Genomic DNA, 20999 nt, shown 5'->3' on the forward strand with positions numbered 1-20999 from the left:
ACGAACCTCTCTCCAAGTAGCACAAAGCCGTCTAGATCCCTGGATGAGACGGCCAAGTTGAATATACCGGATCCCTTCGGCTGTTCGGAGACAACAAACAGCATCGACTCGGTCCAAAGCAATAAGTGGGTGGCTATCAAAATGAAATTCGCCGGGCAAAGCTCGGACGGGGCTCCCGTTCGGAGCAGGGATTTCTCCGGCCCGACTAACACCGAACCGCCCGCCGTCATTAACAATGTTTGGTATGAGGAATGAACGCCCATACTTGCAAGCGGCAACAACACATCGCTATATCACCGCCACACAATGTCTTTAGTCGGCACCTTACGGGGTGATTTACCACAGCAGACGCGATCACTGGTGAGTTGTTCTATCCCGATGCGAAAGCGCGAGAAGGAGAAGGCATGTTGCCTTGGCAAGCCTACGTATTGCTATGGTGGTGGGGGATGCATGAAAAATAGCAATATGGGTGCTTTCAAGCTTTCAACATGTCTTCAACCTTGCTATATGCTCAAGCTAACGAGGATCGTTTTTTTAGTATCGCCAGTTATTGCGCCAGAGCAAAGAATTCAGCTCCTACAATTTCCGTGAATATGCGATGCGACGGACCCGAGATGCTTTCCGAGAAAACATTGCGGTAGAAGACCCGCGCAAGATCCAAGAGCTGATCCAGAAGGGGCTGAAGGAACTCCAGACGATGAAGGTATGAGATAAAGCTGCTCGCTCACGTTCCTCCCAGCGAGTAAGGTGCTAACGGCGCATGATAGCGACAAACCGTTATTGGACAGTTCTATAAGTTGGATCGATTGGTAGTGGAGGGAGGACAATCGGTATATTGTTTCCCACCTGAGTCTTGCAATGCTTCAAACTCTGATTTCAGTGATACAGGGCAGAGAAACCGGTCGATCAGGAGAGATATTAAGGCAGAAAGACACAGGGTGGGTCTACACACCTTGACCATTAGAGACCGCCGAAATCGCTAACAGATATATATCTAGACATGACTGATTACGCGGAGAAAGTGTGCGTTAACGACAATATTAATCACGGATGGGATGATAGCTGTACAGTAGGATGGCAATGGGCTTGTACATCATACATATACCACAGGAATGTCGAGAGACGACTTTTCGGCTTGGTTTGGGAGTATTGCGGGATCGTTATGAATCAAAATTAGACTACTACACCACAACAAAATCTCAATTCTGGTTGCGACAACTCTCTGGCGTCCAAGTCCAATCTAATGGGACGAAGCTCTGATTTATCTCGTGTCTACGAGGTCGATATCTTGGTCCTGCGGGACGTCAATTGAGGAGATCTGTTGAGGTCGAAATGCGCTGGAATTGCATCTTGCATGCTGTACCCCACCATTCTGTTAGGCACTTGCCAGCTATTGCTACAGCAGTCACAGGGGACGTAGAGTGCTAGTGATGGCACTTACCCAATACTGTGCGAACAGTATAAGCGCTTTCAAAAGGCTAAATAAGTTACCTATTCGTCCGCCTTGCTCGCTCAATTCGAGACAGTATGTATGGATCTGCTATGTCTAGATGCCTCAATAGCAAAAATATCTGCAACACCGACACTACAGTAATTCTACCAAAGCAGAGTCATTCTTAAGTGTGCGCATATTTGAATGATACTTTCCATGCACTGAAATCTGCAGTAAGCGCACCTTGACAGGCACGCTTATGTCATCATTCTCTAACATCTCTAATTGGCTGCATGCATATCGTTTTCACCAGTCGACATTAGGATCGTGTCCCAGTCATCAATTGATTCGTCCTAGACACTGGAGTGTATCGGATGTACGTCGTTTTGAGTGCATCGCAGAATAGCACGAATTGAACATTAAGCCTGCAATCGCGCCGAAATCCGCGCTGCTCTTTACAAGCGAAGCCGCTTTCTGCAACAATCCGCGTAGGCGCAATGGCGCCAGGAGTACGTTTTCATCGCGATCAAGGCTGCGCGACACTCTGAGCTGACATTGCCTCGTAGACAAGACGCGCTGGCCGTAGCGGCTATGCCGAACACGACGATTTTGAAGGTTTGCCGATATTGCGCATCGAATTCTCACGCGACAGCAGCTGATTATCGCAGGTCTTCCAGTCCGTCAATGGCGGCACGAATGGGTCAACGTCGCGCCTCCGGTGCAGCAGGAGCAGCAGCAGCAAAACGACATCTGGGCCATCGAACTCATCCATGGCATGCCCAAAGATGCGACTCTGTTGCCCCCACACACGCAAGAGCTCCTCCGCGCTGCGCGTTCCGGCCGACTCTACAAGCGTCCACTCCCGAACGAGGACGAGGAAGCGGACAACGAGGCCAACATGCAAGACAAACTCGAGAAGAAAGAGGAGGATACAAGCGCGCAGGGTTATCAGATCAGGGTTTGGAAGCAGCTGCCTAAGAATGTCGAGGCACCGGTGATTTCGCACCTTGCTAAGCGTAGGAAGAACACCGTCACCACGGCTAGCCGAACAATAGAAGAGAAAGTCCAGGGACCGACGGTGACTAGGGCCACAGTTCGACGGATGGATGCAGCTGGAAATCCATACACGGAGGAAGTCACTCTATCTGAAGGCCAACGGGTGGATGGCGAAGTCATATCAACCAGGGTTGAGTCCATGCCCGCGGCGCAGCCTGATACCTATGCGGCCGTACCACAGGCAGCAGCCAGAAGACGGCCGCCGCCACCCAAGAGAAAAGCAAAGGCTGGGCCTGGAAGAGGCAAGAAGAAGTCCAAACAGCAGCCATCTGCAGATGCGCAGGCTGCTAGAAGTGTGCCTGCAGCGGCTGGAGTCGCAGCAGCGGTCAAGACAGAGAGCAATGGAGGAGTCGTAAGTATTTTGCTAAACAGTTACTGTGTTGAATTGAAACTAATTATCTGGAACATAGACACTCGTGCAAAACGAGAACGTGCCTCCAAATCCGGATAGCGAAATGGGCGATGGTGAAGGAGATGGCGACGAAGAGGAGGAGGATGATGAAGAGGGCGACGACGGTGACGACGGTGACGAAGGCGAAGATGGAGAAGAAGGCGAAGGCGAAGGCGAAGGCGAAGGCGAAGGCGACGAAACTGACGATGTCAAACCACAGGACGAATCCGTCCTAGATGCTTCCAAGGATCACGATGAAGAGATGGTCGATGCGTCTCACATAATTGACAACCCGGATACTGAGATGCAGGATGAACAACCAGCACCAGAGGAGCCAGCGCCAAGAGAGTCCTCGCCTCCTAAGCCAGCAAATCCTACGCTCGAACTCCCCCCAGAAAACCCTCTTTCTCTGCCAATCAAGCATGAAGACACCCCTCCTAGGAACGCTGTCATTGTGCCCTCCCCATCTGCGCCGTCAGTGAACACTGAATCCGAGGCGGCAATTGCTCAGCCAGTTCTGGATACGCCAGCTGATAACACAGCCGACTCTACTATCGCTGAGCCGCCGTCAACAATCGTTGGAGAAGCTCCTCGGGAGGCTATTGAGCGAGATATTCCGCATGTTGAAGGAGCTGTTGAAGGAGCTGTTGGGGAAGTCGTTGAAGAAACGGCCCTGCCTCCTCCTGACCAAGTAGGCAATATCTCAAGCCCAAAGGCTGAGTATGAAAGCTCCCGAGAATTTGATGAAGCCTCCAAGGGCCAAACCAGTGTCCAGCCAGATGACAGACCCCAGAAGCCGATATTAATGCATCAACTGTCTACAATGACCGAGGATACAATCAAGCCGGAGGACTCAGTCTCGGTAACAGCTCCTATGCCTGAATCAGAGGCACCTTCAGAAACTGGAAACGCATCAGTAGAAGATGGAAAGGAAGAAGCTCTCCCTGCGAGCACAGAGGCTGAGTCAACTGAGCCGCAGTTGGCTGCTTCTGAAGCAGGCGATGATGCTCCTGCAGCCAAGGAGGATGAGCCTGATCTACTTGGAGGTTTGATGGGAGAGCTTGATCGCCAGGCAGCTGCGTCACAGCTGTTAGAAGAAGTTGTTAAGCCCGACACCACATCCGCCGCTGAGGCTAAAGCTGAGAGTCCTGTTGATACAACGCTACCTGATGTTCCTGAACCTGAAGTTGAAGCTGACCCTGAGCCTAAGCCCAAGCCTGAGCCCGAGCCTGAAGTTGAGCCTGAAGCTGAGACCGCACCAACCATCACTGAAGAGGAGGCCACACACGATATCCCGCAGCCGGAGACGCTACCCGAGCCAGAGCAGATATCAAAACCAGAGGAAGAGTCAAACCCGGTGCCGGAGTCAAACTTGGTGCCAGAGTCAAACCCGGTCCCAGAGTCAAAGCCAGAACCAGAAGTAGAGTCAAAGCCAGAACCAGAGCCAGAGTTGAAACCAGAACCAGAGCCAGCGCCTGAACTGGAGCCTGAAACTGCGCCAGAAGATCAGACCATGGCAGATGTGACTCCGCCAGTGAAATCAGAACCTCCGGCTGAAGAAGGAGAAGGAGAGAAAGCAGACCCGCCAGCCGACGCATAGGCTGTCTTAACGGCTTTATACCACTGGACACGACACCATTTATACGCGAAGAAGGATGTACTTATATACATATATATAATGGTTTTTCTATTCACCGGGTTCTTTAGATCTGTCTATCAGTGACATTGGCGCACCAGTTAAGCCTACCTTACGGACGCGAAGAGCAGTCAGGAGATATATTTGCGGTGGTTTTATTGGGATGTGTTTCAATCTTTTTTTTTCCTCTTCACGCGCTATGCTTTCTTCGAAATGTTTTTTTTTTCTGTTACGATAGAGTGTCTGAGTTACACCCATCCTAGTATGAGCGTTTATAAAAATAAGGGACACGGTATAGCTGGGGCAGGAGAGAAGACAAGAAAATTGCACGTCTTCTTTCATATACATATTGATATATCTAACCTAGTACAATAACGCCCTTCTAGAAAAAAACAAGAAAGAAAGAAAGAAACTTGCTCCGACTTTAATTGCTGACTACTGGTACAATGTGAACGGGGATACCCTCCGGCGCCGCGTCTATCTGGCCCTCCACAGCCAGTCTCGGATCCAACGGCGCAATCTGCACCTTTTCCACCTTCAACCTTCCAACTCTGCGGCCGTGCATCTGCATGCTGGTTGCGTGAGCGTTGCTCAATCCCAGTAGACCGGCGCTGATGAGCAGCAGGGACATGAGGACGATGGCGCCGGCCTCAGAGAGATTGCCGCTCAGTGAGGCAACCATGTAAACAATGAGCTTGGACATTGCCTCCAGATATCCCTCCAACGTGGTCTTCGCGCGCAACCACGCCTCCGTCGTCACGGCTCGCAAATCAGCATCCAGTCCCTTGAGGATGACCCGTCGGTTCTGACCCCAGTCGATGGTATATTCCGTCATGCCCGTGTCTTCTCTCTTCAGCGATACAGGCAGCGGCAGAGAAGCTTCGATCGAAGCAGCCACCGCCGTCGGCTCGGGCGACGTCGCAGCGTCGTCCTTTGCAGGAGGGGCAAGGGGCTTTGGCGGCGCAGCGGCAGGCCGCGAACGCTCCTTGATGGCCCAGATATTCGCCAGCCTCGACGCCATGAGCGCAATGATGAAGCCCAGCCCCCACCAGTCCTGCAACAACACCATGAACACAATCGCCGACACCGTGAGCAGCGGGCTCAGCAGATACAGCGCATGGCTCACCCAGTCCATCTCCAGCGCCTCCTTGACGTGGCTCTCGTGATCAATCCCCCGCAACCTCTCCAGCCCGCGCTGCTGCCTCCTCTGCCACCTCCGCCTATTACTACTAGTATTATGGTGATCTTTCTTCCCAGAAGAAGCAGAAGCCTCATGGCCCAGCAGCAACGACAGCGACGACGCAAACGTCAAAACGCTCCCAAGCCCTTCACCCTCATCCATCTTGACACACAGCGTCACAACGCCGTACTTGCCCTCCCGCTCCCACAGCCGCCGCAGATACTTGACCATGGCCACATTGTTCACGACGTAGCGCGCCGCCCCGCCGTCCAGCGCCATCGACAGCACCGGCCTGCCGGCGCCATATTCGGGCGTCAGCAGGTCGGCCGCCTGCTGGTAGTGCAGGCCCGGCGCGAGCACAAAGGCGTCTAGCCAGGAGGAGCCGCCCGCTATGGCTGTGCGCTGGGCGATGGTGTTGAGGTCCGCGAGGGCGAGGAGGCCGCCTGCCGAGAGGGAGAGATTGGGTATGGGCGTGGCGGTCCAAGAGGCGATAAAGGGGGGATTTGGGTCCATGGAAGTACGGATAGGTTATGAAGAAGGGAAAAGGAGAAGAAAAAACGAACTTGAAACGAGTGTCTTGATCGAAACGAGTTGATGTCAATTACAGGGTCAAATGTCATAATCCACCCGTGTAAGTCGCAAACGAGAAATCCATCATAATTATATATATATATATATATATATATATAACCAACTACTATTACAAGATCAATACAACACAAAATATATAATCAACCCAGTGAGTCAAACAAAAAAAAAACGAACCCTCTAATCATCGACATCACACTGCAAGCTCCAAAAGAGCGCCCGTTTAAATGCGTGCAATCCTGCGTATAACAAGGGCTCACCTGGCCCAAACAAAAATCCTTTGCTCCCGCCATGATGTAACCCCACGCGGCCGATCCTCACGGGACCAGGGAAACTTTTTGTCGCTGATGATCGTAGTCAAAGGCAGTCGGCTGATAGGGTGGCCTATGAGAGCTTTTGAAAGGGTATAGGCTTTTTGGCTCGTGTGGTTGCGAGATCTTGTGACATTGGCTGCACGGGTTTACAAGGGTTTCGGATCGCGGGGATTCGTCGATGCTAACCTAGACTTTGTCGGAAACTTGGAGGTTACATGGCAATCAATTAGAAATGGTGATTGAAGCATGTTTATTATTAATGTTATTTTTTGTCATTTCCTTCTTCTCAATTCCCCGGGATACGGATCTCGCACTTCCACGCAGTACGGATATTGTAACGTATCAACCAACTACATAACGATACGAATAATCACACTGTTGATGGCACCTTTCTAGCCCATGATTCTCTTAGATATCCCATTCTTTCAAGCTCCACTGAGCGCGTCACGAGCCTCTCAACCGGCTCCTCTTCCTCCTCAACTGCCGTCTCTTCACTCTCTTCAGGATCCTCTAGTTCTGTGTCCCCTTCCAAGCTGTCTTCTCCTCTACCATCGCCACCTCTGTCGTTCCCGCCTTTCTGTCCTTTCTCACCATCATAGTCTTCATCATCATAATCTTTTTTATCGTAGTCTTCATAGTCTTCTTGACCACAGTATCTTCCATCGTCTCCGGTTGCAATGTTCCTATTCCCACCGCTTAGCTCATCATCAGCATCCTATGCTTCAGTGAGCTCTTCAGGTGAGCACGAGCCGTACGAGCTACCATCGAAAGTGCCCGCCGGCGTACGGCTAGGCAGCAACTTCTCCGTGAGATAATGCAAGATACTGTTCGTCCAGCGCTCAGCAGTATTCATAATACCAAAATTGTACTCTTCGAGGTGAAATTTCTCCATCGGCGACCTGTCAGGTAGCACCAAGGCATAGTTGATTGCCCTCGCGATGCTGTCAATATCCCCCGGCGGTATGTGATGAATTCAGGAATCTGGCGAGTAACTGGGTTCATATCAGAGATGATGGGGCGTTTATTGTCTCTGGACCGGCAAACAGAGTACTCCAGGGCTGCTGTCATGGGACCGCCAGGAGTTGAGGGGAAAATGACTGCGTCGCTGGCTCGCAGCAGAGCATGAAACTCGAGCTCTGAAACTTGCCCTTTATAGGGTAGCACATGCTGAAACTGACTTGAATCATATCCAACGCCAACCGTGCCAGTGAACTCGTCAAGGAGACTGGTGGAGTACTCCCCAAGGATACCTCCAGCCCTAGATGTGCATATTACTTGTAACAAGACTACCCGGTCTTTCCACTGGGGCATCTGCGTCAACATTCGATCAAACCCCATCGCTACATCTGCCATCTCCGCTCTAGTGTCGAGCGTGTTGTATGAGACGACAATCTTCCTGTCTTTAAAAGCTCTTCTTAGAGACTCGCACTGTTTTCTGGCTGCTTGACTTTGTGCAGCTGATATAACGCTGGATACATCGATCCCCATTGGAAGAACGGCACATACATCCATAGCTCGAGTTACCCAATATGATGAATGATCTGGGGGCCTCCTTGCACACCAGCCTACAAAATCCATCACGTCTTCAAACGCCTGAAAGGTGATGATATTCGACCCAAGGACACCTTCAAAAATTCCTCTGAGCGGCCATGGCATTGCAAATGTGCGGCAGGGAGTGTGAAAAGAAAACGCGAGATATGCGCCTGGCAAACGTTGTCGAAGAAGACGAGGCAACATAATCAGATGATAATCATGAACCATTATTATATCGCCCGGCTTGTATATATCGCAGATTTTGTTAGCAAAGCACTCCATCATGAAGTAATAGTCAACCCATCCTTCTTCTGCACGGAGAGCTTCTGGCGAAAATTTATAACCGTGGAAATACGGACAAAGGACGGTATCGACAAGCCGCCTCCATCTCATTTGCTTTCTCAACGTGATTCTATCTACCGAAAACTCTGATGTGGCCGCTAACTAGACTGGCACTGTTTTCAGCTCAACATCATACAGCTGCCGTTCCAGACTTTGTATGCTGCAGTAATCGATGAATGCTTTGGTTTTAAATTTGTTCTGTGGGAGGGAGATATCTCGGATACTCCCCCAACCGAGCATCTCTTCACCAATGCTGGCTGTTTTAGGAAAAGCCACTTCTCCAGTCCAGCCAACGATGGTGTGATCCCAGGGAGAATCTGGGGATGAGAGATGAGCTAAAGCATCGAATTGGACGGAATGATCATGGCGGTTGCTGACTTCTACTTCCTATTCGGGTCAGCCTTGGAAATATTGAACGGGCTATGAAGAATCTAGCTCTTAAACAATGAGAAGAAAAAATTGAAGAATGAATACCCAATCATGGCGTCTTTTCAGAGCTCGCAGTTTATACGGAATGGTAAATGTGACAGATATGACTCTGCCACTTAAATCTAGTGATGACAAGCCACTAAAATCATGCTCAGGAGTCCTGGGATTATCTCTAGAGCCGGAAAATGATGCATCAAACTGCAGTATCGACTCGGAACTCTCGACAGAGGCATTGGAAACTTGGCCATAATTCCACGGTAAATGTTGGCTGTCCATTTTTTTACCTCTACCGCACATACACTCTCTCTATTTTTCGATTATCGACTTCTGGTAACGTATTATGCCTGACAGATGAGAATGCTGATATTTAAGCCGAGTTCTTGAATATGGAAGAAATTATCTGGGATATCGGGCTTGGCCAAAACAATCTGTACATCCCTCTTCAAGAGAAGCAGATATGGAAATTCAAATGCAGTCTGCTGCTTCCTTTCAACCTCCAACAGTAAAGGTACATGTAGGTACTATATTCCTCCACCAGTACATGAGTCCATGAGCCCCCAACTTACATCTAGACGCCCTAGCAGTTGAGCCTCATGCTATTCCTCTTCTATTTTTGGCTTCCAAGCAGCCATTTCGGCACACAGTCTCCGGCTCATGCTTCGAGAGAAGGACTTCACACGGTCAGCATGGCCACCAAACTCTAAACAAGCACAGTATCCCTCCACGCCCAGACACAATTCAACAAAATCGTCACCGTGCTGTCATGGGCGAAGCTAAATTGCCCAATTGGTATAAAAAGCGGCACGGGCCACTGCATATCGCATGCTGTTGCTGACCATCATCTGTCAATAGCACCATCATCTCCAAAGGGCAACACATCGACATTTTCGTAAAGAAATCACCCATAAGTCTTCTTATTTGCATCCTCCGCCATCATGAACATGAACAGAGCTGCCGCTGCCGCACATGCTGCGGATATGCATGGCGACCACGTCCTTCAAGGAGGCCATGCCATCTTGAAGGAAGATACGGATCCAGCCGGTCAAGACACGGCCTTCTCCAATGTTTCCCATAGCGCAGTGAAACAATCTGGTCTTGAAGGCGCAAAGCAAGGCAACTTCCAAGGCGACGCCGGCACAGGGGCTGGATTGGGAGAGAGAATGGGGCAGCGAGCTTGCGAAAGGCATGTAAACCAAGCGTAAGTGCTGATTGCCGTATGTGGCTGACTGGTTCTAGGGATCAATATGACAAATGAGTATGAAATAATGGTAGGATGGAGACACGAGGAGCAGAAAGAGATTGACAGTGATGCAGCATATCAATAGCGAACGAGAATGATAATAATACCATCTGTGTGAGTTCCAAGTTGGATCATCAGCTGAATGACGTGCAGGTGTTTATAATATATACGTGAAATCTCTATATCATAACACTTCCCCCCATCCAAGGCAAATAGTCCCTTCACATGAGCAATCTCCAAGCACCAAGCAGCAGTGCCGCAAAACCGGTGCACACACCCATCAGCCACTGCAGCGTCTGGAACTTGACCTGCTCCAGCTTCTCTCTCAAAGCCGCCACCTCCTGCTCAATCTTGGTCTCTGTCTCCTTAATCTTGAGCTCCTGCCCGACAGCCTCTTCTCGAATGCGCCCCTTTTCCAAGTTAAGGTCAAGCCGCACGCTCGCCTGTGTCCGGCCAATCTCGTCGCGCAGCCGGCTGCTGAGTTTGGCAATGTCGTTGGTGAGGCGCTCGTGCGCATTGCGCGTTGCGTTGGACTCGGTGCTGTCTGCGGATGCGAGTTCGGAGCGCAGCTTAGCGAAGTCGACCTTTTGGGTGTAGGTGGTTCTGGCGGCGTCTTCGCGGAGCACCATGGTTCGTGTCAGGTTTTGGATACTGCGTCAGGTATCAAGGTTAGAATGACGGTTGGTGGAGAATTGGTGTATTCGAGTCTTGGTCGTAGCTACGAACCTCTCTTGGATGACATCGTTGAGCACCTTCATCATGGCGACTGACTGCTCCTCCGTAAAGCCCTCATCCTTTAGCCGCTTGACGAACTTGAGCGTATCAAAGTGATGTTCGCGGCATTGCCTAGGAGTCGCATGGAACCCTCTCCTTAGAGCCGGCACTTGGCTGCCATTGCACCGTCTCGCCGAGAAACCTGTGTTGAAGGCGGGCACTGAGCTGTGGATTGACTTTCGCTGATTCGCTTGCAGCGCGGCAAAGGATTGGGCTGCAGCAGGTCGAGATGCTGAGAGCGGCGCAGTCCAGCTGATCCGCGGGAGCAGAAATCGAGGCAGCGTCTCGACTGCGACGAGGCCGGTGACAGACATTTTTGGTGGCGATGATTTGGCTGTTGAGCTGGCAATCGAGAAGGCGGATTGCCAATGCATGTACAATAGTATGGGGTTTGGGTTATGGCTTCGGGCTCGTCGCAATGGCTAGCTTCGGATAATAGTTTGACGTGCCGGTTGTCGGCGGCGAAAACGATTTGCCGATGCGAGCTATGGGAGAGCAGCAGCCTCAGTTCCACCGGGCTTGAGCATAGAAATGAATTGGCTGCGGAATGGGTAGAATCGTCTAAATTTATCGATGGCTTCTGGCTATTTCAGCCTTTTCTTCTTTTTCGTCACGCTGCCAGAACTGACTGCAATGGAGTGTGCAGCGCATCCTTGTTCAAATGCGGGATGTCTCCCGCCAGCCAGCATGGTCTTGGCTAGCCCCTCTGGTTGATGTGAAGCTATCTTGAAGCATACTTAATCCAGCTATGGCATAAAACAGCCTGGCCGACTGTATGAGCCGACGACTAGAAATTTCCAGATTATCTCATCGCAGTCGTCTATCAAGGAAACTGTGACGATGTAGGAATGCTGTTAGGCTCATTGTAGCCTAGTTACATTGCCCAACCGAGCGCTATTTTAAAAGGGAGACCTTTCTTGTAAACAATGTTATCTATTTGAGCCGGCCCTTAAGGCCATTCACTGCCTTAGCCGTTGCGAGCGGTGTTTTCTCAATGGAAGCTTACGATGAGTCCTCAGCCACGCTGCAGAGCACCGCAAAGCTAGCAACTCAAGCTGACTGGGTTGTGTGCATCCAGGCACTAAAGGCCAACCCTGAGGACGAATACAAGGTCTTTACGACCAGGCAGCTGCTCAAGGAGCTGAAAGATAAGCTTGCTCCGAGCGATACGAGCATCGCGATGTCAGCTTGGCGCGCCTATAAGGCAGTCCTCTTGGAGGCCTATAATTCAGGAGTGAACCCGAGAAAGTGGTTCGCCCGATGGTCTGAAGCCTATTCCCAAGCCTTCCAGCATAGAATCCCGGAGATAGAGGGAACGATCGGCAAAATAGACTTCCTAGAAGCTGTAGGAGCACGCTGTACGCCTTCGTGGGCTTACGTTACTCAAGATAATCTATCCATCCTTGAATCAAATGGCGACTCTAATATTCCGACCCTACCTGAATATGCCTCGAATTTTAGAACCATCCTAGAAAACTATATTCCAACTAAAAAGAAATATATATATTCCACACTTGCAGGGCGCTCAAATAACCAAAATAGCAAACGCCAGAACAATTCCAACGCTTAGAAGTGCCCCTGCAGGAATAAAAAAGAACCTGGTTATAGGTGGCCAACGTCATTCGTAACCGCTACAAATCTGATGCCTACAAGGTGTTACGCGCGAGGAATATATTGCAAGCTCCTGAGCAGAAGTCGACCCAGCAGCGGTATCCCTCACAGATAATTGCGTAGTTGATCCCGAGTGAAACTGAGTTGAGTTGAGCGAAACCATCACCGCGCGCGTCTCCTTGTCAGGCTCCACCAGCGGTCTCAATAGCAGCTGAGCTGTTGTACGAAGCAACGAAACACAGCCTCAAGATTTTTTTAGTCGCAATACACAGCCAATGAGAGCTTCATATCGCATCGATTCCTTCAAAGTCTTGTCAATGAAGCGCTTCGGCCGGTTAATCTCACCTCATTTCTACGGCATGGCCCTATGCTGTTCTATCCATCGATATCGTGCCTGGCCATGCTCTGTTCGGCATTCAGCAACTGTCCAATCACACCATCACAGTCTCGGAATTCGGATTGTCCGCGATACCCGGCACCCCGATCAATCTGCTGATTCAGCCACTCTAGCAGCAGCAATAGCTTCATTGAACCCCGTTGCCTGGAGTCCCTGATTGATCAACCAGCGCGAGAGTTTCATCCGCCAACCTCTCCGGAGTAGGGAGCCCCAATCCCGGCTGCGCGACTCCAACCCAGCACTGCAGGAAACCTGCGTCGATCGGATTTGGACCATCAGCTTCGGCAGACACTCGCTTCGCGCCGCCTCCTACACGACAATGGCCCCGGCGCCGCCTCCGCCAGACTCTGTCTCCGTCGGCGGCATCCCAGCAGGCTATGGCCGCTCGTGCACCAACTGCTCGCGCGCCAAGTGTCGGTGCATCTTGAGGCCAGAAGGAGGCAAATGCGACCGCTGCCACCGCCTAGGCAAAGAGTGCCAGCAGATGGTGACGTCGCGCAAACGAGTGGCCAAGAGGACGACGGCCTCGAGAACCGCGCAGTTGGAGGAGAAGCTTGATGACCTGGTGTCGATACTGCGGGCGACGCAGCAACAGCAGCACCAGCATCATCAGCAGCATCATGAATCCCATCAACCGCAACCTCAACCGCCGCCGCCGCCGCCGCCGCCGTCACAACAGCAGCATCATGTTCACCTCCAGAAGCAGCAGCAGCAGTCGCCTGTTGTACCGCCTCCCATGAACGGCGCATCGCACTGCGAAATTCCTTCATCAGCGTCGTCCACGTCAACATGCCAACCCTTTATAAGCCGACTCGATTCATTAGCCGACGCGGCAACAACATCACAGTCACACTCGCACCCTTCCAACCTCACGCCACCTCCGCGTCTGTTGGACAGGCTTCCGGAACCAGCTCCCAGCGAGGCCGAAGTGTACCTTGTCAAGTTCCGCCAGTGGCTCGAATTCTTCCCCTTTATGCATCTAAGACCCGATCTCACGGCCGAAGCTTTGCAGAGGGAATCTCCTTTCCTCTGGCTCTGCATCATGAACGTCACGAGCATGTCCATGCCGCAACAGGCTATGATGAGAGACAGGCTGCGCCAAGAAATTGCGCAGCGGATGATCCTCAATCACGAGCGCAGCATAGAGATACTTCAAGGCTTGATAACTCTAGTATCATGGTAAGATTTACCTCTTAGCTTAGTGGTATAAGTGGTGTGGCTAGTTGAGTAATACTAATTGACGGACTTCTTAGGGCGGCAATGAATGCCGGTGCTGCCAACAAGCCCTTTCTTACGTTGTATTCGCATATATGTAGTTGTATCATTTACGAATTGGGCCTCAGCAGATTTCCCAACGAAGAGCAGTATTCGACGGTCTGTTTCAAGGCGTGGGGAAGCAAAACATCAAACTGCCAGACTAAGAACCGTACAATGGAAGAACGGAGGATCGTTCTTGGGTTTTGGTTCATCACGTCAGTGTAAGTGGCGCCAGTAACTGCTATATCCCCTCTTTGCATTACTAGAAAATACCTAACCGTCATTCATCAGGTGTGCGGCTTTTCTTGGTAAAATGGAGCCACTCACTTGGACGCTACACATGCAAGAGTCGCTGGAGTTACTGGAGAATGAAAAGGAATATCCAGCAGATGAAACGCTAGTCGCACTGGTTAAACTCCAGCTTGTTGGAGAAGAAGCAAGAAAGCTCATAGTAAGCGATTTTGTCGGGCGTGACTTCGGCAGACTCGACCCCGATAAAGCTCCCACGTACGTCTTCAAGAGAAATCTTCTCTGCCAGCTTCAGAAGATCCGCGAAACTTTGCCGGCTGGGGTAATGTCCAAGGGTAAGTCAATCAACACTTCATGCCTCCGGCGAGACAGTTGTGCTTACTTTGGTTCAAACAGCGGTGATACAACTGCACATTTACAGCACCGAAACTCAAATCCACTCAATTGGCCTCTTTGGCGGGACCAAAATCCCAGATTCGCCGCGTATCGATTCTATGTACGCGGGTCTCCTCGCTGCTCGGGCCTGGTATGATACCTTGTTTCTCGTGCCACTTACAGATTTTGTGGGCATGCCATTCTCCTTGTATATAGAGCTTGCGCAGATCCACGCTCTGCTGTACAGGCTCACGACTATAGATGACCCTGCTTGGGACAAGGAGATTATGCGCAATACGGCAGACCTTGGCACGTATCTAGATAGAACCATCGACCTTTTTACCAAGGCGGACGCGCTTTATCCCCTGAGAGGCGGACCTGAGGATGTATCAATATTTGGGAAGTGCACAAAGGTCCTTCGCAATGTGCGCTCAAACTGGGAGCCGGCCATATCGCAGAACCTAGGAGGACTCCCAACGCCAAGCAGCCAAGTTGTTCCAGGCGCTGCGCCGCAGCATACTTTGTTGGTCGACCACTCTATGATGCCAGATCCTGAGTTGCCTCCAGACTTTGGTGACATCAACTGGATGACACAAGTGTTTGGGCCCTGGGATTTCTGAGGCGTGTTAACAATGTTCTTTTTAACGGGTTGAACGAAGGGGATGGCTTTCGGTATCACCCGTACGACAACATGCTATGCAATGTCGTATTATATATACAACTAACCGTGCGGGGAGTAGTGTGGCGGGATTCAAGACTCCGCCGCCAGAAGACGAACTCCGATACTGAAACATTGAGATATACATTTCCTAGAGCACGGATTCTCATATCAAGACACCAAAGGCTATTTATATGATGGTAGTCTGCGTACATATTCACAGAGATATCCTGCACACTTTGCCATTTGTGGGAGATGCACATATACGGTTCTTTATGCTTAACTTTTTAATGGCTGGATGGATGAAGATTACCAAGAGGAGGGTCTCTAAAAGCAAGCGGTTGATTTAATTAGGGGAGATTTCTTTGGAGTTATGCTAGCGTGCTTTCTTAGGGGTTTGAGAGGCATTACATTGGTTGGCGTTTAATCTAGATTAATATCGGTCTGATAGTTGGACGCTTGTTAATGCATTCTCAGCTTAGAGCGACAGATTGACGACATATATAATAGCTCTAAGCTTTGAAGTTGGATGTTTGTATGAATAAAAGTCTCCATTCACAAATACATTAGGCCTATATACAGACTTCATTTCGAGCGTGAACGCAGGCGTCAATCGTCCTATGGACTCTAGATGAGAGATGATCAATCCACTTTAATGTTTCCCACGTTTCTTATGGCAAATCACTCCATCTATTAGCCTCTCCGATTTCGCCAACCCCAAACATTTTATTTAGAAGGCCATCAGCGCTATAACTGTTATTGCCGATGAGCAGCATCCAAGAGTCAAACATCGCAAAATGATATGCCTGGTGTCTTTTTATACTAGACTCTGACCGACGTGCAAACCTGCGGGATAATTTTCTGTCAAGTGAAATCTCCCAATTATGGCAATTCAATGTTTCACGAGTTCACATTACGACCTTGACCGGTAAAAGAAGTTTCTCCGTATCATAAACAAGATGTGACGGCCATTCAAATAGCCGCATTCTGGAGATCCCCCACTGGGTGTCTCTTGTTATGGGTCTCAATCTGCCCAATACGGAGAATTGCCTGCTTCCACTTGAGAGATACTGTATCTACGCTTTTTTTTTTCAACCCTATCAGTATAAGTATTCATGTACATGATTAAGTGTAACAAAGAACCAGCAGTGTACTGTTTCCTCATTTACTTCAAATACCTCGTAAGAAATAAAATTCTCAGCTACATAGGTAGGCTGACGATTTATCAGCGAGAAAAAAAAAAAAAAAGAAAAAAAAACAGAGAGGGCGCATTTGAACCCCACGTCGACTCGACTCCGAAAAACAATCCCCCGCGCTATGAAGCGCTTGATTGAGTGAAATTTACCCCGCCGAGGCCGGGCTTCTTCAGGGTGCTTTGGAGCTTTACTGTGAGGAACCACATCCATGCAATGGATATGGAGACGACGGTTATCTTTTCCTAGTTCTTTCTTTTCCTAGTTCTTTCTTTTCCTCTCCCTTCTTATTCTTCTTTTCATATTCTTTTTTTTTTTTTTTTTTTTGTATCTTATTCTTTGATAGAATCTCATTTTCTCTTTCTCACTATTTCTCCTTCTAGATACCCGCTTCACTCTGACAATTGCATCATCTCCAACTTTTACCAGTCGCATATTGCTCTCCCACAATGAGCCGCACCAAGGTCCTCCTCCTGGGCAAGATTGACCAGTACGTTGCCTCCCTCAACAATTGTCTCAAGTGAACGAGAAGTTTCTTTCATGTTCGTGTGTGTCATGAAGCCAGAGCCTAACCATCAATCACTTCCCAGTGCCCACGTCGCATGGTCCACCATCTCCGACATTGCGGAAATCGTCCAGCCCAAGGCCACCACCAGAGCAGAATTCATCGCCGAAGCCAAGTCTGGCGCCCTGGATGGCGTCTCCGTAGCGTACCGGACGTTTGATTCTGCGAGCGTCACCGGCAGGATCGACGGCGAGCTGCTGGACGCGCTGCCCAGGAGCCTCAAGTTTCTGTGCCACAACGGTAAGAAACCCACAAAACACTTACACACGATATATATATATATATAGACCTATATATTATGTACAGAGAGAGAAAGAATCTATATACTAACCATCAAGTCTCGCACCAGGCGCCGGCTACGACCAAATCGACATCCCCGCCTGCACCGCCCACAACGTCCGCGTCTCAAACACCCCCACGGCCGTCGACGACGCCACGGCCGACATCACCATCTGGCTGCTCATCGGCGCCCTGCGCAACCTGCCCATCGGCATCAAGGCCCTGCGCGAGGGCCAGTGGCGCGGCTCGCCTCTCCCCGCGCTGGGCCACGACCCGCAGGGCAAGATCCTCGGCATCCTGGGCATGGGCGGCATCGGCCGCAACGTCGCCGCAAAGGCCCGCGCCTTTGGCATGCGCATCCGATACCACAACCGCCACAGGCTGAGCCCGGAGCTGGAGGACGGCGCCGAGTATGTTGACCTGGAGACGCTGTACAAGGAGAGCGACGTGCTGAGCCTGAATCTGCCTCTGAATGTAAGCAACTACCTCTCTCTCCCTCTCTCTCTATATATATATATATATATATATATACACCTTGCTTCTATATATAACTGACACACGCTTCCAGCCCAGCACCCGCCACTCCGTCGCCGCCCCCGAATTCGCCCTCATGAAGCACGGCATCGTCATCGTAAACACCGCCCGCGGCGCCGTCATGGACGAGGCCGCCCTCGTCGACGCCCTCGCCTCCGGCAAGGTCTCCTCCGTCGGCCTCGACGTCTACGAGAACGAGCCCGAGATCCACCCAGGCCTGCTGGCCAACCCGAGCGTCCTGCTCGTCCCCCACATGGGCACCTGGACGCAGGAGACGCAGCAGAAGATGGAGGAGTGGGCCATTGACAATGTGCGGCTGGCCGTGACGGAGGGGAAGCTGAAGAGCATTGTGCCGGAGCAGAAGGACTTGGCGTGAGACTCTGCTGAGAGCGAGGTTGTGAAGGGAAGAGGGACGGACAAGACAAAAAGAAAAAAAAGCGTGTTGATAGATGGTGCTGGGATGGCCTTGTTTTCTTCGACTATACTCGGTTTACATGCGTCGGGGGCCGGTTTGTGTTATAGATTCTATTAAAGATAGAATACACCATAGTGATTATAAAGAGTGACCGCTGTTATATCACCAAACCCAGAAAATATCATGAAACCAGGTAAAATATCCACGTATACCCCTTACAACTTCAAGTATCACATCATCTTTCCACCACAAGCAGAATCAATAGGAGCGTGGCAGATTGATTAGTACAAATAATCTCAGGCATAGTCCCGTCGATTCACATTTAAAGACAAAACATCCTTTTACTCAGCCAGGGCTAAAATTGCCCGCGTATGTATTTCACATCTTCTATAGCTAGTAATTTCTCCTTCAGCCGCGGTTGACGGGCTCCTCCAAATGTGCCCATCTCGCCTTTCCGAGCTGAGCCCATCTGTATCATGCGCTGTGTCTTATCGCATATGTCTCGCCATGGGGGAATCATCATTAGCAAAAGTAAATTTACCCGACGCCGTTTTTGTTGAAAAGGCCATTTCTTTTCTGCCCACCATCCGCCCAGCGAGAACCTCAAAAAAAAGTCCATGATGAAAGGGAAGAAAAATATCAAACGAAAAAAAAAAAGAAAAAAACCAATAAAATCCCGTGGGCTTTTATTTTATCCTTGCCCATATATGCCCCTTGCCGGTTTCATGATGCTGTTGAAATCACAAGTTTTTCCCATTATCCGGGTCATAAATCCGGAAGGGATGTCGTTACACGTAGGAGTCCAGTTGAAGGATCCTTTGGGTATGAATACATGAAAGATGCTTAGTAGCGGTAGCTGTAAAAGGATATGTTAGTAAATGTCTCGTCATACAATAAATATTCATGGGTTAGGGGGATAGTGCTTACATCTCGGCCTTGTAAGGACCCTCGACAGTAAGACCGAGGTACTCAGCCTGAACGGGGGTAAGGGTAGTCAGCTCAGCCTGGACGTGAGCCAGGTGGAGCTTGGCGACCTCCTCATCCAGGACCTTGGGGAGAACGAAGACACCGACGTCGAGCTTGCCAGTCTTGCCGAACTCAACGTACTTCTCAGCCCAGGCCTTGTCGGCGGCCTTGTACAGAGCAATCTGAGCAAGGACCTGGTTGGAGAAAGAGCAGGACATGACGAAGGAAGAGTGGCCGGTAGCACAGCCAAGGTTGACCAGACGGCCCTCAGCCAGGAGGATGATGTGGCGGCCGTTGGCCATGGTGAATCGGTCGACCTGGGGCTTGATGTTCTGGACAGACTTGGCGTTGGCCTTGAGCCAGGCAACGTCAATCTCAATGTCGAAGTGGCCAATGTTGCAGACAATGGCATCGTTGGGCATGGCCTCGAAGTGAGCACCAGTCAGAATGTCACGGCAACCGGTGGTGGTGACGAAGATCTGACCAATGGAGGCAGCCTTCTCCATGGTGGTGACCTGGTAGCCGGCCATGGCAGCCTGGAGAGCGTTGATGGGATCAATCTCGGTAACGAGGACACGAGCACCCATGCCGTGGAGAGCCTGGGCACAGCCCTTGCCGACATCACCGAATCCAGCAACGACAGCAACCTTGCCGGCAATCATAACATCGGTGGCACGCTTGATACCATCAATCAGGGACTCACGGCAGCCGTACAGGTTGTCGAACTTGGACTTGGTGACGCTGTCGTTGACGTTGATGGCAGGGACCAGCAGCTTGCCCTCCTTGAGCATGCGGTACAGGTGGTGGACACCGGTGGTGGTCTCCTCAGAGACACCGAAGCAGTCCTTGAGCTGCTCGGGGTACTTGGAGTGGACGAGAGAGGTCAGGTCACCGCCGTCGTCGAGGATCAGGTTCAGCTTCTTGCCGTCCTTGAAGGCGCTGAGCTGCTGCTCGAGACACCAGTTGTACTCCTCCTCGGTCTCGCCCTTCCAGGCGAAGACGGGGACGCCGGCGGCAGCAATGGCGGCAGCGGCGTGGTCCTGGGTGCTGAAGATGTTGCAGCTGGTCCAGGTGACCTCGGCGCCCAGGGCAACGAGGGTCTCAATGAGGACGGCAGTCTGGATGGTCATGTGCAGGCAGCCAGCAATGCGGGCACCGGCGAGAGGCTGGTCGGCGGCATACTTCTGGCGGATGGCCATCAGACCGGGCATCTCGTTCTCGGCGAGTTCAATCTCCCTGCGGCCAAAGGCGGCCAGGGACAGGTCGGCGACCTTGAACTTGTGGGCGGGAGCAGACATTGTGAAGGAGGGGAGTTGAAAAAAATCCGAAGACTGGATAGAGAAAGAGATGCTTGAGGAGGAGGATTTGAGGGAGAGATGGAGGAGAGAAGGAGGAAGAAAGAAAAAATCGATGGGGATGCCGACAGTTAAAAAAAAAAAAAAGCTCCGATGGTTGCGGTACAGAGAGGGGAACAAATCCGTTGAAAAGCGGGCGGTGAGCCTAGAGGGGTAAATTTTCTCACCAAGCGGGGCAGATTAGATTTGGATGGGATTTTTCCAGCTTGGACGAATAAGAAGCGCTGCTG

The 20999-nt window shown here is 50.8% G+C and overlaps 11 protein-coding genes across 11 annotated transcripts; 6 read left to right on the forward strand and 5 right to left on the reverse strand.

Annotated features, from left to right (window-relative positions):
- Nucleotides 1–306: 306 nt before the first annotated feature.
- TrAFT101_010468 (uncharacterized protein) lies at nucleotides 307–1008 on the forward strand (the record flags this gene model as incomplete). Its single annotated transcript, XM_024904501.1, has 5 exons — nucleotides 307–360; nucleotides 539–703; nucleotides 768–830; nucleotides 889–938; nucleotides 999–1008. The coding sequence occupies 5 exons, from the start codon at nucleotides 307–309 to the stop codon at nucleotides 1006–1008; spliced, it is 342 nt and encodes a 113-aa protein (XP_024756264.1).
- An 809-nt stretch (nucleotides 1009–1817) lies between these two features.
- TrAFT101_010469 (uncharacterized protein) lies at nucleotides 1818–4529 on the forward strand. Its single transcript, XM_024904502.2, has 4 exons — nucleotides 1818–1941; nucleotides 1999–2047; nucleotides 2101–2840; nucleotides 2899–4529. Exons 1-4 carry the CDS (start codon nucleotides 1930–1932, stop codon nucleotides 4477–4479), a joined length of 2382 nt encoding a protein of 793 aa, XP_024756265.2. The 5' UTR covers nucleotides 1818–1929; the 3' UTR covers nucleotides 4480–4529.
- Nucleotides 4530–4758: 229 nt separating this feature from the next.
- On the reverse strand, nucleotides 4759–6651 carry TrAFT101_010470 (uncharacterized protein). Its single transcript, XM_024908925.2, has 2 exons — nucleotides 6461–6651; nucleotides 4759–6392 (listed from the first exon to the last, which is right to left on the reverse strand). Exon 2 carries the CDS (start codon nucleotides 6206–6208, stop codon nucleotides 4940–4942), a length of 1269 nt encoding a protein of 422 aa, XP_024756266.1. The 5' UTR covers nucleotides 6209–6392; nucleotides 6461–6651; the 3' UTR covers nucleotides 4759–4939.
- Nucleotides 6652–7107: 456 nt separating this feature from the next.
- Nucleotides 7108–7260, reverse strand: TrAFT101_010471 (uncharacterized protein; the record flags this gene model as incomplete). The annotated part of the gene is made up of 1 exon (XM_066128976.1): nucleotides 7108–7260. One exon carries the CDS (start codon nucleotides 7258–7260, stop codon nucleotides 7108–7110), a length of 153 nt encoding a protein of 50 aa, XP_065985102.1.
- Nucleotides 7261–8574: 1314 nt separating this feature from the next.
- TrAFT101_010472 (uncharacterized protein) lies at nucleotides 8575–9177 on the reverse strand (the record flags this gene model as incomplete). Its single annotated transcript, XM_066128977.1, has 2 exons — nucleotides 8575–8859; nucleotides 8947–9177. The coding sequence occupies 2 exons, from the start codon at nucleotides 9175–9177 to the stop codon at nucleotides 8575–8577; spliced, it is 516 nt and encodes a 171-aa protein (XP_065985103.1).
- Nucleotides 9178–9650: 473 nt separating this feature from the next.
- Nucleotides 9651–10291, forward strand: TrAFT101_010473 (uncharacterized protein). Its single transcript, XM_024908926.2, has 2 exons — nucleotides 9651–10084; nucleotides 10138–10291. The coding sequence occupies exons 1-2, from the start codon at nucleotides 9837–9839 to the stop codon at nucleotides 10154–10156; spliced, it is 267 nt and encodes an 88-aa protein (XP_024756268.1). The 5' UTR covers nucleotides 9651–9836; the 3' UTR covers nucleotides 10157–10291.
- Nucleotides 10256–11361, reverse strand: TrAFT101_010474 (uncharacterized protein). Its single transcript, XM_024907062.2, has 2 exons — nucleotides 10868–11361; nucleotides 10256–10792 (listed from the first exon to the last, which is right to left on the reverse strand). Exons 1-2 carry the CDS (start codon nucleotides 11287–11289, stop codon nucleotides 10363–10365), a joined length of 852 nt encoding a protein of 283 aa, XP_024756269.2. The 5' UTR covers nucleotides 11290–11361; the 3' UTR covers nucleotides 10256–10362.
- A 548-nt stretch (nucleotides 11362–11909) lies between these two features.
- TrAFT101_010475 (uncharacterized protein) lies at nucleotides 11910–12485 on the forward strand (the record flags this gene model as incomplete). The annotated part of the gene is made up of 1 exon (XM_024906256.2): nucleotides 11910–12485. The coding sequence occupies one exon, from the start codon at nucleotides 11910–11912 to the stop codon at nucleotides 12483–12485; it is 576 nt and encodes a 191-aa protein (XP_024756270.1).
- A 587-nt stretch (nucleotides 12486–13072) lies between these two features.
- On the forward strand, nucleotides 13073–16039 carry TrAFT101_010476 (uncharacterized protein). Its single transcript, XM_024910280.2, has 4 exons — nucleotides 13073–14102; nucleotides 14177–14401; nucleotides 14472–14764; nucleotides 14826–16039. Exons 1-4 carry the CDS (start codon nucleotides 13243–13245, stop codon nucleotides 15422–15424), a joined length of 1977 nt encoding a protein of 658 aa, XP_024756271.1. The 5' UTR covers nucleotides 13073–13242; the 3' UTR covers nucleotides 15425–16039.
- An 858-nt stretch (nucleotides 16040–16897) lies between these two features.
- Nucleotides 16898–18623, forward strand: TrAFT101_010477 (uncharacterized protein). The gene is made up of 4 exons (XM_024901173.2): nucleotides 16898–17145; nucleotides 17246–17460; nucleotides 17570–17973; nucleotides 18068–18623. Exons 1-4 carry the CDS (start codon nucleotides 17105–17107, stop codon nucleotides 18407–18409), a joined length of 1002 nt encoding a protein of 333 aa, XP_024756272.1. The 5' UTR covers nucleotides 16898–17104; the 3' UTR covers nucleotides 18410–18623.
- On the reverse strand, nucleotides 18497–20822 carry SAH1 (S-adenosyl-L-homocysteine hydrolase). The gene is made up of 2 exons (XM_024904503.2): nucleotides 19376–20822; nucleotides 18497–19304 (listed from the first exon to the last, which is right to left on the reverse strand). The coding sequence occupies exons 1-2, from the start codon at nucleotides 20710–20712 to the stop codon at nucleotides 19292–19294; spliced, it is 1350 nt and encodes a 449-aa protein (XP_024756273.1). The 5' UTR covers nucleotides 20713–20822; the 3' UTR covers nucleotides 18497–19291.
- Nucleotides 20823–20999: the final 177 nt, after the last annotated feature.

Source organism: Trichoderma asperellum, chromosome 6 (genome assembly GCF_020647865.1).
Source record: "Trichoderma asperellum chromosome 6, complete sequence".
Classification (NCBI taxonomy): Eukaryota; Fungi; Ascomycota; class Sordariomycetes; order Hypocreales; family Hypocreaceae; genus Trichoderma; species Trichoderma asperellum.

Excerpts from the sequence above, each read along its gene's own strand:
- TrAFT101_010476 (XM_024910280.2), top strand. The coding sequence starts at position 13,243 with ATGGCCCCGGCGCCGCCTCCGCCAGACTCTGTCTCCGTCGGCGGCATC. Across the intron at positions 14,402-14,471 it reads TTTTGGTTCATCACGTCAGT|GTGTGCGGCTTTTCTTGGTA; the intron begins GTAAGTGGCGCC and ends GTCATTCATCAG. Across the intron at positions 14,765-14,825 it reads GGCTGGGGTAATGTCCAAGG|CGGTGATACAACTGCACATT; the intron begins GTAAGTCAATCA and ends TGGTTCAAACAG.
- TrAFT101_010477 (XM_024901173.2), top strand. The coding sequence starts at position 17,105 with ATGAGCCGCACCAAGGTCCTCCTCCTGGGCAAGATTGACCA. Across the intron at positions 17,461-17,569 it reads CAAGTTTCTGTGCCACAACG|GCGCCGGCTACGACCAAATC; the intron begins GTAAGAAACCCA and ends GTCTCGCACCAG. Across the intron at positions 17,974-18,067 it reads GCCTGAATCTGCCTCTGAAT|CCCAGCACCCGCCACTCCGT; the intron begins GTAAGCAACTAC and ends ACACGCTTCCAG.
- SAH1 (XM_024904503.2), bottom strand. The coding sequence starts at position 20,712 with ATGTCTGCTCCCGCCCACAAGTTCAAGGTCGCCGACCTGTCCCTGGCC.
- TrAFT101_010473 (XM_024908926.2), top strand. The coding sequence starts at position 9,837 with ATGAACATGAACAGAGCTGCCGCTGCCGCACATGCTGCGGATATGCAT.
- TrAFT101_010469 (XM_024904502.2), top strand. Across the intron at positions 2,048-2,100 it reads CGAACACGACGATTTTGAAG|GTCTTCCAGTCCGTCAATGG; the intron begins GTTTGCCGATAT and ends TGATTATCGCAG. Across the intron at positions 2,841-2,898 it reads CAGAGAGCAATGGAGGAGTC|ACACTCGTGCAAAACGAGAA; the intron begins GTAAGTATTTTG and ends TCTGGAACATAG.
- TrAFT101_010474 (XM_024907062.2), bottom strand. The coding sequence starts at position 11,289 with ATGCATTGGCAATCCGCCTTCTCGATTGCCAGCTCAACAGCCAAATCA. Across the intron at positions 10,793-10,867 it reads AACGATGTCATCCAAGAGAG|TATCCAAAACCTGACACGAA; the intron begins GTTCGTAGCTAC and ends TACCTGACGCAG.
- TrAFT101_010470 (XM_024908925.2), bottom strand. The coding sequence starts at position 6,208 with ATGGACCCAAATCCCCCCTTTATCGCCTCTTGGACCGCCACGCCCATA.